A 19,466-nucleotide genomic window follows, 5' to 3' on the forward strand; every position below is an offset into this window, starting at 1 on the left:
CCCAGATTTTAGTGATGAGCAAGCACTTCAGCTGCCAGTGCCCCTATCAGTGGGAGCCTCTCAATGTTCCCTAGGTTTTTCCTCTAGATGCAGCTCCTTATTACCGTCAATACGACATTCTTAACAGTAGCACCCTTCTCCTAAGACTCTTTGCTTTGCTCCTCGGGGACTGTCAGTTTTCCTAGGAGTGCTGAGAGACTTGCTCCATTATACAGTACTAATCTGGGGGGAATGATTTCCTGACTGCATGCTAAGGAAACTCCTTGCCCAGTGGCTGAGGGAGAATAACTGGCCCCCGTGGATCAGTTACAGGAAAGTCTTAGGGAAACACTCTGTTATGAATTAATCAGAGGCCAATACTCTCCTTGATCTCCACTTCAACCCTAATTTTTAAGATCTAACAGACCTCAGTGCTTTGATGGAGGGATCATTCTCCCTAACCATGACCCCTCCTCACAACATAACATCACACCACAACAATACAAAGTGAAGGCCGTGTTCACGCACACCCTGCAGGTACAGCGCCAGACTAAGCGGTAGGGCCAGTCACTCGTCCCTGTGTCCTGACTTGTAGAGGTGCCATATGGTCTTTGACCTCAGCTCTGGTAGTAACTGTTCGTCCAGGCAGAATTTCAGGGAAAAATCCATCTTTCATCCACTATCCTGATACTCTCTACGCCTTTTTTCTTCTGTTCTCCTCGTTATCATGCATCTTGAAAGAAATTAAGAATCTTTACCTTCCTGTCTTACTAACTTCCCTCCACTGTATTCTTCAACTCATGGCTAATAGCCTCCTTTAACCAAAGCCACCAAAATCTCTTACCAGTTTATAGCCATATTTGGAGGGAGCTCTTCAATTATTTCCGTATTCTTAAAACTTTCTATATTTACCTTACATGCTATAGTGTCCCATCTGTTATCTTTCCCTCTCAGTCTCCTTTGCTGTCTTTCTCCTCTCTCTACCTCTCCCTACCCTCTTGAAAAGTCACTGTTCTCCAGAGTTCCAGACTTGGTCATATCCTCTTAACTTCCATCCCTTCCAAACAAACAAACAAACTTCCTTATATGCTTTTAAATACCCACTGCTAATTGAAATATTTCCTCTCTACAGTCCTTGTTTCCAAAAGTTGGTGTTTAAGGTGTGAAAATCCAAGAACACAACATATAAAATATGTTAGCAACACTGCGTGGAGGAAATGTACTACTTCAAAAAGAAAATGACAGGCACAACAAGACTTGGGAGGAGAGGATTTTAAAACCGTATTCCTTATGGAAGTAAAAGTGTGTGTTGAGTCTGCTGCTTTCAGCTGTCTCACAAGATTTAATCCTCATCTCCCATGATGTAACCATGGTGTTAGTTATACAAAGTAATTATAAACTCTAAGGATTGTTATGCAGAAGGTCTCAAGGTGCAGAAAGTAATAACTATAGCACTTAATACATGCTTTGTCGAGGGAGTATGTCATTCTTGGGGTCATTAGTGTTCTACTGTCTCCATCCCAAGGTTTTAAGTAGCTTCTAGGATCTCTATGCAAAGTTAAAGCTGATGCATTTTGATGCGCTCTTGTTCCATGTTCTCTGCTAACATTCAGTAATATGTGGCTGGTGTGAATAAGTACTGAAAGTTCCTTACCTTTTCCCACAAAATTCCATCACTGGTATGGAGTAATATTCTTTGTATCCGAAATCTTCTGCAAATGTATTAGCAGCACACTCCCGTATTTTTTCTAAATTGGTCTAAAATATTAATTATGTTACTAAGCCATCTTTGTACAAATCTAAATAATTATAAGACTTCCTTTGTATGAAAATATATACATTTAAGTGAAAAATGTAAATGTAACATCCCAGAAAATTTTGAAAGTAACTGCATGTATCCTATCCCTACTTTGAAAATAAAGGAAAACCACAAAGGAAAAATAATGTAGTAGAGGTAGAAAAGCAATGGCAGCTGAAATGCATGTTTGTAGGAAATTCCAGATGAAGGATTGTTGTTCTCAAACCCTAAAGGGCCTCTTTTCCTAGTGCTAGTCTGTGAGGAGAGGGGAAGGATTATTTATAGTGAGTGCTCAGTATTTTCTACCACACTTTTTTTTTTTTTGGTCTTTTTGAGACAGGCTCTTACTCTGCAGTTCAGGCCAGCCTTGAGCTCACTTTGTACCCCAGGCTGGTCTCGAACTCGCAAAGATCCTCCTGCCTCAGCCTCGCAAGTGCTGGGATTACAGGCATGTGCCACCACGCCCAGCTTCTATCAGACATTTTGATAAACTGTTGTAGGGGGAATATAGCCTATTAGAAGTCTGTAAATTCTGTGAGCATGATGTCTGTACCCACCTTATCTATCACTTTATCCCTAACATCAACACAGTTCCCTAGGTAGAGCTGCTCCTAATTCATTTATGTTAAAGTAATGTTTGAAAAACTTAGGAGAGTTGTGAGAACAATTCACTGGACCTCTACATAGTGCCTATATTGACAGAAGCGCTTTCTGGTTGGAAAACAGGAGAAAAAGTATTGCAAAACAAGGAACTATCTCAGAAACAACAATAACTTAAACCTTAAAATCGTCCAAAGCATTCTCAATTGAAGGGGTGGTGATATCAAACTCAATTCCTCCATGAACATGAAAGTATTGATTCTCTTTGTAGTGAAAGTTCTGGCATTTAAAATCTCGTCCATAAATAAATGGCGGCACCTCTCGCTCTGTCTTGACCTTGTCATCTCCCAAAATGAAAACAAACTTTCATTTACAAAAATGAACAAATACAAGTAACCTTACTTTGAAGATCTATATTTTTGTTCATGTAAGCAAAGTAAAAAAATTCCACATGAAAGTAAGATCTTATTATTTATAGTATATAAAATTATTTATGTTCTAAATATGTATATATGATATTTTGAACACTAAAGTTGTTTATATGAAACATCTTGGGCACTCTCTGTGGTGTTTCACTGTACAGACATTGTAAAAGTATAGTCAAAACATTATTCTACCTACTGATTTCTATAAATGAGCTCAAGATTTTATCTTACCTTCAGTGATCAGAAAAGACTTTAAATTTTGTGTCTTAGAAAATCTTTGGCTAAATAAACAAAAACCTGAATTAGCTTAGGTAAAAAGACATACTATAAATAAATAGGTGGATATTTCATATACAAAAAAAACCAACTGGCCTATATTTCTCAAAAGTAATAAAACCACACATAATGCATATTTTTAAATGTAATTTTGTAAAAGCTTAGTGAGGATTAAGCTTGTTCAGTATTTTGACTGGTTTGTAGATGCTCTCATCCATGTAAGACCATTATGTATTTTGAGAAATGTAAAAGGTATATGAAAGTGCAAAGAATACTATCGTACCCTAATCTGACCATATAGAATAAACTTTATATTTAGTTCTGTTTGCTTTCAACAGCTTATGAAAGAAAACATTATGGATACAGCTAATATCTCATCTACGTAGCCCCTTAGGCACACACACACACACACACACACACACACACACACACACACATACACATACCCATGGGACACTGTCCTGACTCCATTTTAAAATCACAGATAATAGAGCTAATCATTATCTCTGAATTCTTACATTACAACATTGTACTAAATGATTTGCAAAGTTTCTACCAAAATTTGACATCTGAATAGGAACCTCATTAGAAGAAACCTACATATTTGGACACCCATGAAATGCATAAATTGTGTGTGGATCTAGCTAGCATGAAGAGTTTGCAATGAAGTCCTATCAAATTCTGTAAGAGCAAAGCCCTGTTCCATATAAACAGCTCTTGTTTCATGTATATTGTTCCATTTGTTTATTAAAGTGCCAATATTCTTTCACTTAATTAGTATAGTTTTAATCATTTCATTTTTTTAAAGAAATGCAAAATCATTCTATTTGTAAACTTTAAGGAGAAATATGGTATGGATTTTGAATAGAAGTGTATTGAGTTTACAGGGTAATTTAGATGAACATGGTGCATTATTTATTTGGAACTTATTTTAAGTCTTTTAGTAGTTTTTATAATTAGCATAAATATATACAAAATGCTATGTATGTATGCTAAATATTTTAATTACACTGGAAACATTAAATTTGTTGTTATTCTAAAAGATTATAAGCCTGGAGTATATATGAGAACAAACTGACATTAGATATGCATTTATTACAGACATATACCATTTTATATTTGATTTTTGGTGATATCCTACCTGAAAAAGGCTGAAGCAGGCTATTTAAATATGGAACTTTCATCTTCTTTTTCAAACTTAGTAAAAATGGAACCAGAAAACATATCAACTTTAGGTAACTTATCCCTCTTCTGATTTCTTTTTTCTTCTCAAAGTATTTTTGAATAACCTTTTTTTGAAGATATAATCTTTGCTGTAGTCTCTGATAGGTACAAATATCAAGATAATCCTGAGTATATTTTATAGCATTGGTCAGCCAATAGGTTGCTTCAAATATAAAGACATTTTCACACTGCTGAACTTGTGTGGTACTGAATGTCAATTTTAGCAGAATATTTTCAGCATATTTCATAAAGACAGCTTTTTCTTCAGGGCTGTTAGGATAATATGTTGGATCTTCATTCAGGTCTTCATCATAGATTCCACTAAAGTCTGGATCCTGTGTAATATCAACCAACCCTTCACAGTAAAAGAGAAAAATTTTAGACAGTGAAAGTGTCATGCTTGACTTCCTCCCAGATAAATACACCAAACTGAACACAGACTTTCATGTTGAAATCCTGCTAGGCTTACAGTGAAATAAAAACAATGAGACACAATAAAATAGTATAAGATTTTTAAAAGCAGAGGGATGAATAGGCCACTAAGCAGAGAGAAGATAAAAACCACTGGAATTTTAAGAAATAGATTTCCTCTACTAATTCCTCCAAGAGCTATTCTTTTTTTTACAGAAAGAAACATAAAGCCATGGTAACACAATCATTGAAGTCCCATCTTTAATCAAGAAAAATATGGAAGAACAACAGGAAAATGGGATGTCCCCTTAATCAAGCAATCAGCCTTTTTCTTTGATAAAAAGTATATTTTAGTTTTTCAGGCCTAATATCATAAACTTCTTTTTGCTAATAAGGGAAGCTAGACACATACAGTAAACCGAGAACCTCCTGGTAAACTAATCCTGATGAAACACCCACCCAGATGGCATTAGTGCCTACTCCACCAGCACCACTTGAGATGTTCTGTCCCAGGGGAGGGAGAATTTCTTCCTTCCTTATATCTATTAAACTTAGAACCTTCTCTCAAAAGTTGAACAATTGGCGTAAAAAGGAAAGCTACCAGCTGTCTAAGCTGTCACTGAGCTATGGAGACACCATCTTCAAGAGGCTGAACTCTTGTAGGTACAGCGAAGATGCAGAACACGTACGTGGTGCTGCCTGAAACAGCACGTCTGGAAACCCAGCCCACAGCAGGTGAATTAGTCGGCCTCCCTGTCGTCAGATGTTATTCTCAAGCATTTGAATTTCACAGAAGGGCAGGCACATAGCATAGGTAGCAAACAAACACCCCTGTATTTCAGGTTCTAACTGAGATTTGGAGGTGTTCAGTGGTGTTTTGTGCTGGAGGTGGGGCTTGGGGATGACCACCCAGTTGTAGCTGCTGTACCTAGACATCTGGAGGTATTGTACCTGGGAATATTCAAAGCCTTGAGCATGATCTACGGGAAACTTTAGTTGCCCTGCCCCGTCGTGACACCCTGTAAGTACCTGCGACACCCTTGCTGGGGGCTGTTCTCTAGTTAATAACCATTGAGTCCATATGGGACATAGGTTTATTCTCCAAGTTCACCCACTGGGAATGGTAGAAACCAATTAAACATGCAAAGTACTCCTTCCTCACGTAATGATTTCTTCACTCAACTCAGTTCATTTCATGCAATTTAACAAATTTTTGCTCATGTTTAAATATTACATGTCAGATACTGTGCTAAGCACTAAACTTCCACGGATAAACGAGGCAGGTGAGGGCCCTATTTTCATGGATGTTGAAATACTCAAGTATTTGTTTACCTGTTCTTGCCAGTTGGGCTTATTTTTGTATTTTAGCAAGAAATAAAAGTTCAACTAATATTTATAAAGTGAATCAAGTAGGAGCCCCTTATAAATATGCATATGCAGAATTTTTGATTTAGCTACCAATGACAGAGGTCAGATAACAACCTCATGAAATGAGCTTACCATATTAATTGCATTAAATGTTCCAATGATTATAATTTTTCTGTGTCTTACTGAGAAGCTAAGAACAACAAATTGCTTTTCAAAGTATTTTCTCTAGTACACAGACCTACACTGACAGACTAAAATGTTTTTTCAGATAATTTTCCCCCAATTACATGTCCAATTCAAGTGAAAGTAGTTCATTTCCACACGATTTACTGCTTAAAAGCTTCAGTTATCAGCTCTGTTTAGCCAAGGGAAATCTGGTTACTTAGGGAACAGTATTACTCTTTTCCTGCCTCAGTGAGTTTATGCAAAGGAAACCTTCCGTGCTAAGATGATGTATGAAAATGAACTAAAGATTGAACGTATTTTATTTTTGAATATCAAACTAAAAATAGGCAGCCAATTAATGTGCACTACATAAATCAATAGATTTCTCCTTAGAAGAGCCAAAAAAGAGCCATCTGGATATCATTTTATTCTTTTGTTTTGTTTTGTTTTGTTTTTCTGGTACCAGGAATCAAACTCACAAGGTTGTGCTTGCCAGGCAGGTGCTGAGCCGCTGAGCTAAATCCCCAGCCCTATTCTTGAAAGATGAGTTGGCATCTTTTTCTAGTTTCAGATGTAATAAACTCTATCAGTTTTGCTCTCTCCCAAATTCCAACACAGATCTACAAAAACCTACATCAATTTGTTTTTAAGTCTGTGCCCAGAAATTCTGGAAATTAAGTTAGGAAGTTATTAGGTATATTTGATAATGAAAGTAGCTGGCGGCAGTACACACCTAGAGCACACATGTCCTGCGTCACTCCTCACTCCACTCGGTCTGCTGCAAAGGTAACATGGGACATTTTTTTTGTTTTGTTTTGTTTTTTCTCCAGTACCAGGAATTGAACTCACGACCTCGTGCTTGCCAGGCAGGAGCTGTGCCGCTGAGCTAAATCCCCAGCCCTGGGACATTTTTTTAAAGCTTCAATAAAAAATTACATAATCTAGAGTGGATGCACCGGATTTAGTGGCAGCTACTGTTAACATATTTAGGCTATAGAGAATATAACCTTGATGCGGGAGGAAATTCAAAATTAGATAAAGTAAGAATACATGCTTATGAAACTGAAAGCTACTGAAATACCAAGATCTAGAGGGCTAATAGGTATTCATTCTTAACTTGGGTTCTTCTAACGCTCATTTTTTGTTTGTTTTGAGATGTATAAAATCAGCAATGTGAAAAGCTAACCAGTCTGGTAATCATTGTGTTTCCAAGTTTGGAGACTTTTGCATTGCCCTTCAATTTTACTCTTTTCTTGGATGATACTTGCTTTCTGCATAAGCGCTACACAATAAAAAGGATAAACTGAAAACGCCTTATTAGGTCATCTGGAATTGGATCTGTTCTGTAGAAATGGGAGATTAAAACGAAAGAGGCATGATGCCTGATGGAAAATTCTTGATGGCTTTTGTGTGTTTGTTTTGAGACAGCATCTCACTACGTAGTGCAGGCTGGCCTCGAACTGGCTTATGCAGCCCCAGCAGGCCTCAGTCTCCCAAGTGCTGGGACTTCAGGTGTGCACCACCATGCCTGGCTATTTGGTGGCATTTTTAAAACACTAAAGTTTTATTAAAAAGATGTTTTGAAGTTTAAAAATAATCTCCTTTAGGGGGCTAAATTAGAAAATTTTTTAATCCAGAAAGATGGCTCTAGAAACTGAGGCAGATAAATTATCTTTAAAAGTAAAAATGGTTTCTAATAAAAATAAGAAGCGCAAAATTCTCTTACCTGCTGAACTAAACTCTGCAAAAATATCTTTATTTGTTTGAGGCTTCCCATCTGGATCGATGTCCAAGATGGTACGCCACATTTCAGAGAACCTGACTCGTTTCTCCTTGGGCATGTATATTCCATGCCATAGTGCTTTCAGCATGTAGTCAATATGGATCAGAATTTGCCCAACTCTGGTATCAAAATAAGCTGGAGGTAGCTGACAGGAAGAACTCTGATCATAATTAGCTTCTAAACTGATTGAAGGAATTTGATTTAAGCAATAAATTCCAACAGCCAACTCCCTGATGATCTGATGGACTTCCCTATAGTCTAAGAGGGCGGTCGGGTCCACAGGCATCAGCAGGATCGCAGTGGAGAAACCTACGTTGTTCATCTGACTCATAATCCCACTCGGGAACTCTATCTGAGAGCGCCCGTCCTCCTTGGTAGACAACCAGCTGGCTAATGCCGTAGTTAGTAACTCTTGTATTTCACTCCGATCATAATTTTCAAAAAAAGCAGAAGCATTTCTCTGTACTGCTAAATTTTCAAGGTAGGTTTCTTCATCTTGAGCTTGATCAATTCTAGGTAATCCTTTTTTGGGCAGTCTTAACATTTTCAATTAAATCTAGCTTCAATTCTGGAAGTTTCTGCAATGAGTAAAATAAAAGAGAAGTAATAAAAATGGACAGGATCATGCATCTGCATTTCCTTACAAATAAATCTATACTTTATCTCAGGTTAATGTTTTTCTAAGGTCAGTTGACCATTACATTATTTTCCAATTTTAAACTAGCTGCAGCATAAGCTGAAATCTCAATTAAAATAATTAAAATTGTAAGACCTGTAAACATTAATCACGCTCTGCTTTTCAAGAGTCAAAAGATACAGCGAAGCACTAATGTACGCTACATAACAATATTTCCGTCAGCAACAGACTGCAGAGGATCCTGTCTCATAGAGTATACTGCCTAGCAATACAGTAGCATCTTAGCTTGTACATTCTATGATGATTACACAATGAAGTGGTCTGACATGCTTCTCAGAATGTGTCCCTATTGTTAAGTAATGTGACTGTCTGTCAAGAAAACGCTAAGTTTATACATGAGAAGCAACTGCTATAAACCTACAGTATTCTCATTGGAGGGGATTTTTTGTGCACCTCTTCAAAATTTTAAAGAAAATAAGGACCTGCTTAAAGGGCAGACAGGAAATACCTGTTTTTTTTTTTTTTTTAAATTCCTTTTTCTTTTCTTTTTTGCTTTTGGTTCTAGCCTTAGGGGCTCAGACACGCTAAGTGAGTGCTCTATCACGGAGCTGTATTCCCAGTCTAACCTTCGGTTTTTGTGTAATTAAATATTTCTGTGTTCCTGGAGTAATAACCATATTGTCATTTTGTTGAGTATCTACTATTTGCCAGGTACCTTATACACAACATTTTTGATTGTTTCATGTAATCGATCTCCATGATACAGTGGTTCTCAAAATTTAGCTGATATTAAAATCGTCTGCCACTTGTGAAAATACATCTTGCTTGATCCCACCCCGCAGGGTCGGATTCCATTAGCTGGGGTGGCACAGAGAATCTGCCTCTCCTGCTAACTTGGGGAACCCGGTCCAGCGAGGCAGACCTTGCTCTGCCTGCTTGGTGGATGCAAAGTCAGAACCCGGTGTGTCACACACAAGCCTAAGACCCAGGATCACAATAGCTCGCGTCTGCCACGGCTCGGGGATGGACGCGGAAAGGGAGACGCCTACTTTGTAATGATCACTTTGTATAGGAGAGGGACACTGGGTCCCGCGTGGTCCCGGGGGCTGGGACGGTCGCCGCCGGGAGCGGCCTCTCGCTGCCCCTCGGTGGCGCCGCTGCGGGCGCGGTCCGAGTCGTTGGTTCCCGGGGCGCTGGGGTGGGGACCCCCGCGAGGACTGGGCGCGGGTGGGAGGGCCGCGTGTCCAGCTGACAGCCGCTCAGCTCAGCGTGCTGACCCTTTAGAAGGCAGGCAGCCTTAGCCTCGGCCCGGTGAGGCCCTGATTCCGCTGAAGGGAAACAATGGTGGCGGTGAGATCATCCGGCTTTGAGGGAATCCGGAGCTGGAACCCCAACTTCACCATCATTCTCTCACTTGCTAGGTATTTATAGAACCCCAGGTGAGCCAAGGCGGTGGGTCAGATGGTGTGGGAGACACCTGGGCGTGCTCATGCACACGTGCACACACACCAAGACCACGTGGGGACAGAGAGGTGGCCACGCAACCCAAGGGGAGAGGGATCAGAGACAGACCATGTCCGGACCCTGGACTCCGGCCTCCAGAACTGACAGAAATGTATTTCTATTGTTCAAACAAAAACGTCTGGGGAACTGCCAGAGTGGCACAGGTCTGTAATCTCAGCACCCTGGGTGGGTGAGGCAGGAGGATCGCAAGTTGGAGCCCAGCCAAGGGAACTGAGTGAGACTCTATCTCAGAATAAAAAAAATAAGAAGGGGCTGGGGTAAGATAAGAATGCTCAGTCCAAAGGCCCAGGCTTCAAACTCAGGTACCAAAAAACACAAAACTCTTGTGCTGGGAAGAGGATGCAGTTCTTGACCTGAGGTTGCTCTCTGTACAAATCTCAAGTCATCAACTAAGAAGGGGACACAGGTTAGCGATTTGTGGGGCAGAAAAAGGATGTTTAAAAGTTTTTAAAAAGTTCTTGAAGTAGGAAAATGCGCTGTCTAAACAGATGTACTGAGTATTGCTCAGGAGTGTGAGCCTCAAGCACTGTTTAGCTTCTCAAAACTTCAGCTTCCTCATCTGTCAAAGTCCTGTGTAAAGCAAGGTCCCTGACCACAACTTAGCAAACTGAGTCCTTTCTGGATGCGGCTGCCATGAAGATAGTCTGGGAAATCTCTCCATTTCGCTGCACTCACACACTTCTGACACCCATCAATTCTCAGTCTCTGAACATCATCTGGGTGTTCTACAGTTTGATCCCATCTGATTCTGTGTACTTGGAGCTAGTGTCAGATGAGGTAAGGACTCAGCCCCATAAGACTGCCCCCACCTTAAATGCCAACCTCAATTTGAAGCTTCGGTACTTCTGACCAACCAGCTGCGAGTTGGGGCTCCTATAACTCTGCTAGACTGGCTTACAGAGATCTGAATTCTGTAAATAACTCACTGGTTTATCTTAAAGGCTGCAGCTCAGGAACAGTTGGCTGGAAGATACATATGGCAAGGTATTTGGGGGTCAGAAGGCAAAAAACAGCTTCCACGCACACTCTGGGTGGGTCACAGTCCTAGTATATCCATGGGCCCAGCAAACCAGGGACCATCAAGTCTCCTTGGAAAAGTGTTTGCAGATCTTCACTGAGATTAACCTCCAGCCCACCTCACTTCACTCCCGAAAGTCTTCAGATGGAGCTCAAGGTGCAGCCCTCCTGAACACTGGGTCTTTCTGCTCATCAGCTCCACCCTGAGACCGTGCAGGGAATCTCACCAGAAACTGCCTCACTGCAATGGGAATCAAAAGGCATTCACTGTAGGTGACGAAACACTGCTATCACTTAGGAAATTCCAACTTTTAGAAGTTTTGCCATAGGAAAAGTAAACATTTATGCAATGAGCTTTGAAACCACCACAATGTACAATAACAAAGCAGAGGAACGTTTTATTTTCATGGAACATTCATTCAGTAAATACTGTAACAGTATGAAATCATATCACGATTTGGTCTCCTTTGCAAAAGAAAGGTTTTCTAAGGAAATGACTTGGAGCCTTCCACACCTGTCAGATGCCTTTTCCTTACTGTTTTCCATCTTTGCAATTCTGGATCCAAACTGCATGGCCCGTTTTGGCAGGAGGGCAGAGGCCGTGAGACCAAGTTCCACAGCCGCAAGACGTAAAATTAGTTTTTCACCAACTCCACGGGGCAGGGCCAAGTCTGCTTTTTCCCAGATGGGTAGGGAATTTAGAAAGGAGACAACATTTTCATCCAGGAATGGAAATCTGAAATAAACAGATACAGTAACTACTATATGAAAAATAAAAATCAACCTGTTAATGGTTACTTACATAATTACATATAATTTTATGTAAATACATTAGTGTTTCACAACATAGGATGATACATATGTTAGAAAATAATTTAAGAATAAATAGATTAGGTTCACGATGTCAAGAAATAATTTCAACTATTTCACAAGTTATCTTTAGGGATGCCCTGAGAACAGGCACGACCTTGACTACCTACAGAAGCCAATCTGTGTCTGGCCTTTGTTGTATCTAAAGAAACTGAACTTTCTCTTGGGTCAGGAAACAAATACAGAAGGGCTCCACACTCGTGGACTGTGAAACACCAACCTGTGGTATCAAAACCGTTTCATTACACTTTAAAATGCTCAAATGGTGACAAACTGATGTAACAGAAGAAAACATGAGATTTTAAAAAATGACTTCCTGCTTTTTGTGTCTATTTTCTCTCAGAACTCTACTGTTTGTAAGGCTTTAACTCCTTTCTGCACCCTTCTAGTTCCTCAGAATGCAATGCACTTACACTAGTGTTTCATTCTAGCTGAGGCAGAGAAGAAGAAAGATTGAAAAGGGTAAAGGAATTTGTTCTACAGCATATTTTATAAAAACGAAGTACTGTTAAGTACGCAATAAATATTCATCAAGTAGATTACTGTTATATGTTGCCAAGATACATAATAATTTACTTAACCACTCGTATCACCTATTTTAAATAATTCTCATATGCATTTTATCTGAGTGTAACAAATACCCTTCATATTTGTAGGGCCTGTAGAAGTAACTGTTTTCACTAGAGGAAGTAAATTCCCTTCTCTCTGACCCGGCTGAATAATGGACTAAATTTCTTTTTCTCCTCTCTTGGGTTTTCTCTCTCACAGCCTTCAAAGGCTTTCCCTATGGACTTTGTAGTGCGGTATTAGGTATTTATAGGGAAATCTTGAAAACTGTAACAGAATACACACTACAGTGTCAATATTGCATCCAGATTGGCAACATAAGAATAACAACTGGGTAAAGACAACCATGATTCAGCGGAAAGAGAAAAAGTCTGAAGTCAAGACAGGAGACAGCAAAGTCTCAGTGAGAGATGAAAGTGGTTGTGATACTGAGATTCCTGAGGCTTACGTGGACTCCTCATTCTTGCGTACTTGTAGCCTTGTAATAAACCCCCGCTTCACAATTACTAAACAGGGTTCTGTTCTTCATACGCACATCGTCCTTCACCCTTACTGTCTAAAAAAGCTTTATTCAAGTGCCTGTTTATTACCATTGGAAATATGCTGTAGGTAAAGCACATACTGAGATGCAGAGTCCGTGATACTGGAGGAGAAAGCCTGGGCTTACACAGTACTCTTACTGGGAGGAGAGTCAATATTTAAAGCAGAACCATATGCTGTAAATACCTTTTCTCGTATACTATCGCAGTTTTACTTTCAGTCTTTTTCATTGTAGTTTTATAAACAATCACGCCATTCTATCACATGCACATCTAACTGAAAAGACATTTCTTGGAGAATGAGTTCTGGAAAACAGGTGCTCCTCTGGCTCCTCCTACCTGTGCTTCCATGTTTGTAATCATAAAGCTGCAGTATTACTGCTGTCCCAGTTATTCATGCCAACAGACTCTGAAGAAAAAGCTCAGGAAGTCCTTTGATAGCCTAGTGTTTGTACTAAAGTACCTTAGAAAACTTTCAATTAATGAGAATCACCTTGCTTCCTTTCCATGATCACCAATAACTCTGTCATCACGACCGAGGTTTCTAGAAGAAATCCGGCCCAGCTCCATGGCTACTTCCTCATTCAGTGCTCCCAGTCCAAGCGTCTGAAAGCGGACGCGATGACGGGAATAACCAGCAAGCTGTTCGTCTGCGCCAATGCCTGTGAGAATTACCTACCAAAGTTTAAAGAAACCCATGTAAACACATGACCTACCACACAAAAAAGAAAAGCTTAAAAAAATTACACCCTAACTGTAATATTTTTGGAGAAAAACCGTAAGATCAGAAAATAGTAACTTATGCCCATTTTTAACACAGCGTATGTATTATATTTTTAATTTAGATGCAAATAAAATATGCTATATTCTTGGAACTTAAATACTACAGCTCTTGGGTCAAAATTCAGTCTCTGAAGTTTTTCTGAGCAGAAATACTGGGCCATACCTTTGCCTTGCTCTGATACGATTTCGCTCCATCTGGAGTTGCTAAGCAACCAACCCCCCTAGAAGCAAACCACACTGCACAGCCAATGCTGTCATCCAACACCGTGTCCAAGGGCTGAACTAAGTGACAAATGTGTGTTCTCCTTAGTTTTTGCAGTTCTTCCAGAGAAACATTGATTTCAACAAAATTCCAAACGCGAGATGGGTTAACGGTTTGCAGTTCCTTTAGTCCGGCTCTTCCTGTGATTCGATCTGGGACTTTATCTTCAAGACTATCACCATCACCGGCACTGGCCTTCACAGAGACTTCTCCAGAAGATGTATCACAGTAACCTTTCTGTTCTCGCCTGTTACTATGATGAGTTGGTGTGGTCTTTTCTTTCATCATGAAAGCTACATTAAGAAGATCAATCGGTTCATCTATAGGGATATGACGGTCGGCGAGGGCTGCAATCACTATGGAGTCAATGCCTCCAGAAAACAGGACTGCAATATTTGCTTTCCTGTCACACGTTTTCAAAACTTCCTCTGGTGGCGGGCTTTTGTCCCTCAGCAAATACAAGACACGTCTCTTGACTGCAATACTTAGGACATCAATGAACTGGTGAACTACTCTTTTCATGTGCTCATCTGTAAGAAAGACCTCGAGTGTCTCTTTTGTAGGTGGGACACTGGATATTTTTCTGCAGTGAGTTTCCAGTGGAGCTTGGGGCAACGTCACATTTAAAGGAACAATAGGTTTTGCAAGATACAGTGTGGCCTCATTCATCACCACTGATACAGATGTTGGTAAGTCTGCTGAAATCTGAGTCAGGACATTGACATGTTCTTCAGTGACATTCTTCGCAGAAACACGTTTCCAAGGGTAAAAATTTAAAATCACGCATCTGGAATTGGCTGCAGACTTTAGATCAATTCTGAAAATCCCAGCTGCCGGAACTTCCTGCCACTGCTTTGTCCCTCCAGAGGCCTGGGTGCCAACTGAAGAGATGCACAAACTCTTGCCCAGATTACTGAACTGCCAAAGCAGGCTACGGCGACCGAAAAAGTCCCTCCCAAACCATAAGTAATGACTCGATGCTTGATAATATATAAAAGACCAAGGACCTTGTACTCCCGAGAATAGTGACAAAATATCAGCTTCAGTCTTACAAGAGGAAAGATATTTAAACATCATCTGAGTATCATTCTCTTCAGTTTCAATCTTTACTCCACCAAAGACTTCTCCATTCCACAAGAACACATCGCCTCTTTCATTTTCCACAGGCTGGGCGGTCAGAACACCTCTCAAGTGAAGGACATGACCAGAAAATAAACACTGGTAGCTGGCGGCAGATTTTAACAACTGTTTGCAATTGTTGGGTCCCCGCCGTTTCAGATTATACAGTAAATCTTCTTTTAAGTCTATCTCGAAATGCTCCACAGAAAAGCTTACAGAACAGCAAATGCCACACATTGCTCTATGAAATCAGGATGACTATTTCTTGATTTTGGTCTTCTCTAGGTTTTCTATTTCTTGGTATTCTTTTCTCAACTCATCTAAGACATCTGTGGGAGAGAGAAAGAAACAATATTAAGTAAAATACAAATGCTTGGACTTTTACCTGTGAACCCACAGGACAACACATTATCTACCAAGATCAAACTATATGAGTTGATCCGGTGTGTTAGTGCTGGAAATAATTAATAACGGCTACCAACAAAGAACGCTGACCTTTTAGAAAAAAGAGTTTCTGTTCACCAAGTCCTTATTCTGGCCCAGGCGCGTGGCTCAGCACCTTATATATACCATCTACATAAACCCTCAAGGCCTTGGGCTTGGAGTATTTCCTTCAATTTTATTCATATTTCATTCAATGCCACAAAGGTAGAAAATAGCGTAATGGTTTTTATACTAACAGCTGTCACTCTTAAGCACATGCTAGTAACTACTGCTTTTAACACATCTTACAGGTTCTTTTCCTATAGACTCATCTTGGGAAGGTCCATGTAAATCACTATTAATGTTTAGATGCACAGTTAAACACTCAGGCAGTTTAATGGAAGGATTACAAATTTCCACAGAAAGCAGAGGAATGATTTTCTGTGCCTTTCAATACCAAACATTAAAACAAAACAACCAAAAACTTACTTTTGCTTTCAGAAAGCATTTCTGTTCGGTCTGCAAGAAAGAATACATTGCTGTTCTGTTGCTGCTTATATACTTTCTGTAAAACACAATTTAGGCTACTATCAAGATTTGATCTAAAAAACAGATGTCAAAATTCTTGAACTTCCAAAATATATGTCCAGAACAATACGTTAGCAAACACAAATATATAAAAAGACAAATCAAGGTCACCTACTAGCCTACCACCCAGAAATTGCTGCTAGTTACACTGAGTTGTAACTCTTTTGTTTTCCTTCACATATACTGTTTTCCTATTAACAAAAAAGGATCTTACCTATTACAGGCTTTCAATTTACTTTTATAACTGAACAACGTATGGAGAATACTTTTTCTCATCAGTAAGTTCTTTTACCACATTACAGGATGGGTAACGGGTGTAACAGTACAGTTTCCTTGTTCAGTCCTCAAATATTAGCCATTTAAAGTGCTACCCACTCTTCACTACTGTAAATCAATGCTTTGGTGAACATCTCCATGACTGAAGTTCTATGCACACTCATCAGGGTCTTACATTTCAATGACTATAAACGGAACTGCTGGCTCACAGCGGTACACACTTTAAGGCTCTAATACATTTTGCCTATGGGTCTGTCAGAAAGTTTGTATTAATTTGCCTTAATTTTTAGTATTTCATAAGTGACAATAGCAAAATGTCCAACCTGTCAGCTATAAAATAATTTAAAATGCTTTAGCCGGATGTGGTGGCGTACACCTGTAATCTCAGCACTGGGGAGGTTGAGGCAGGAGGATAACTAAGTTCGAGGCCAGCCTGGGCTACAAAATGAGTTCGAGGCCAGCCTGAACAGCACAGCGAGACTCTGTCTCAAAATGACAAAAGACAAAAAAAAACACCATGCTTTAAAATGTTAAAAATAATTTCTTCTAGAACTTTAACATGTGGTTTTTCACAGTGTAACTACACATGGGTCAACAGCTTGTGCTTTATGAATAAATTGAGGGAAACGGCATTATAAGAACAACTGATTTGAAGGTGACAGTATGCAATGGAAATGGAATTACAATGGTGAGCTCCTGCCATCTTGTCTGGTGAAACTCTGTATTATCTCTACTGTTTGATCGAAGAATTATTTTCTTATTCCCTATGATGGTTTGAGCAATCTTTCATTCTTACATCAGGTAATCTGAGCAATGTAGTTGAGCATAGCAATGTGTAGTGTAACAACCACTGCTGATTTGTATTATTTTGTCTTGAGACTCTGTGTCACTGTGAGTGTTCTTGTTTTGATTTGTTTGTGTTTGTGATGCTGGTGTGCTGCTACTGTTCTGTTTCTTTGTTTATTTCTCATTTACTATTCTCTTTAAAATAAAAAATCTCAGAAAAAAAATCATGTGAAGCAGTGAGAAGATTTATCTAAACTTTGTGAGGGAAAGGGAAGCGATTTATCCTTTTTTGACAATTATCCACATTCATTTAAAGGAGTAAGTTTCTTCTCTTTTCAATGTATTTAAAGCTCACTCATTGAAAAAAAATCAAATTCAAGTACAAAGTTTATCACTAATGACTGCAGTTCCAAGATACCAGAGCGCAATTAATATCATTTGTTCTTCCAAAGACAAAATGAATAGCATATGGTAAGGAAAAGACATTTCCAACCGTGACGTCTACCTATATATGCATTACCAGGAAAGAAAGAAAGACAAAAGAAAAGGAAAGAAAGACAGGCAAGCAGGCAACAAAGTAGCACACTTCATGTTTGCGATTTTAAAAGATGCTGAAATCTTCTACCCCTCAGTACAAATTCTTATTACTATATAGGTAATATAAGAATTCCATTAGTAACTTACTCTGTTCTTCTTCAAGTTAGAAAGTTCATCCACAACAATTTTCTGTTCTTTAATCTACTGAAACAAAAGACCTTGAATTAGAGGTTTTCAAAGTATGCTCATTAGGGACCTTTTAATTGCTTTACAATTTGAGAGATGGGATAAGGCCCTATCGTATGCTGATTGTCAGCCGACAGCCTGTGAGTTTAGGCTCTTTTCGGCAGCCGTCTGCGTGCGGGGTACAGGCAGGGGAAGGCGGGAGGAAAGACGTGTCAGGCGGCCCGCTGAGCCCACACAGCGGGGTCGGTGTTCCTAACCATCCCTCAGGCCGGCGCCTGTTACTACACACGGCTCATAGCTTTTATTAAAAATAATACAGTCACCGAAAAGTGATACCCATCTTTCAATTTTTTAAAGTTGTGGCCTACTTTTTTCCCCCAATTACCAGTGCTTTTCATGGTTCCTGCACTATATAAAACACCTAGGTATTTCGGTCAAGCTAACAGTACCAAACCCGACACAGTAAAATCAATCTACCAGCCGCCACCTCCGTCTCACCCCTCTTGCACATGCAAGACCGGGCCCGGCGCTGCACCGCGCCGCTGGGACTCCTCTGCATCAGCCGGACAAAGCGCAACGCGGTGAAAACTGTCCGAACTGCTCAGGAGCCACGGCGTGCTGCGACACGACGGACTGACCACACCGCACCGCCCGCACCTCTGAAACCTTTCACGACTGCGCGGTTCACACCCCTCGGGACCCGCCACAGACCCGCGCCGAGCGCTCGCGATGGCTGTGGCCGGAGGGCGCGCAGGCTTTTGCGGACTCGTCTCGCAGGCGGCGGGAGCACGGGCCGGACGCGGGCTCGGGGCCAACCGCGCCCCACTCCCCGCCCTGCGCCGCGGGTCCCCCCCTTTTCTGTGTGCTTATTCAAGTCCAATTTTCCAACTAGAGTTCTCGCTGTAACGCCACGGTAAGCAAATGCGTGGAGCTACAGTCCAAAGCGTTCTCTTTTTTATTTTAAAAAGAAAAACAAATAACGAAGACAAAACAGCACAAAAACAGTTAGAGAACTTAACAGCGCTTGTTCCATCGCAGACGTCGCTCAGCTCTGCGTCGCTGCCACTTTTTATTGTTTTTATTCTCTAGCTGTGCGATCTCGCTGCCCCGCCTCTGGCAAGAGATCTCCCTCCCCGTTTCCCGTTATCTGTGTTTTACTTTGCTCTTCACGCTTCGGGCTGCTCAGAGAAGCTCATCCACAACTTCCGGTACGTTAACCCACGCCGCGCCTCGGGCCGAGGGAAGCGGGGCCGAGCCCCGCGGCCTCCGCGTCGCGCCCACACGCACCTTGCCGCCGAGCTCCTCCCTGTGCGCGGCCGCGCT

At 40.5% G+C, this 19,466-nt stretch overlaps 2 protein-coding genes across 7 annotated transcripts in view; both read right to left on the reverse strand.

Annotated features, from left to right (window-relative positions):
* Ankar (ankyrin and armadillo repeat containing) overlaps positions 1-10,115 on the reverse strand; it is a 41,972-nt gene extending 31,857 nt beyond the window's left edge. For 4 of the 5 annotated variants that reach the window (XR_001233247.1, XM_013512359.1, XM_013512361.1 and 1 more), the window contains exons 1-5: positions 9,716-10,115; positions 7,973-8,607; positions 4,220-4,657; positions 2,558-2,721; positions 1,634-1,737 (exon numbers count right to left, since the gene is read on the reverse strand). Coding sequence is in view for 4 of the 5 variants with exons in the window: in XM_013512359.1 (XP_013367813.1) it covers positions 1,634-1,737; positions 2,558-2,721; positions 4,220-4,657; positions 7,973-8,573 (1,307 nt within the window). In the remaining variant the exon portion in view is untranslated. Of the gene's footprint in view, positions 1-1,633; positions 1,738-2,557; positions 2,722-4,219; positions 4,658-7,972; positions 8,608-8,801; positions 9,695-9,715 lie in introns of those variants that run through there. The other variant, XM_005373316.2, reaches the window with a different exon arrangement.
* A 1,465-nt stretch (positions 10,116-11,580) lies between these two features.
* On the reverse strand, positions 11,581-19,466 carry Asnsd1 (asparagine synthetase domain containing 1; the record flags this gene model as incomplete). Of its 2 annotated transcripts, XM_005373320.2 has the most annotated exon segments (6): positions 11,581-11,943; positions 13,677-13,858; positions 14,130-15,676; positions 16,260-16,335; positions 18,105-18,158; positions 19,431-19,466. In XM_005373320.2, coding segments are annotated over 3 exon segments (1,923 nt in total). In that variant the 3' UTR covers positions 11,581-11,657.

The sequence above is a fragment of the Chinchilla lanigera genome, unplaced genomic scaffold (genome assembly GCF_000276665.1).
Source record: "Chinchilla lanigera isolate Chin_1 unplaced genomic scaffold, ChiLan1.0 scaffold00002, whole genome shotgun sequence".
NCBI classification, from domain to species: Eukaryota; Metazoa; Chordata; class Mammalia; order Rodentia; family Chinchillidae; genus Chinchilla; species Chinchilla lanigera.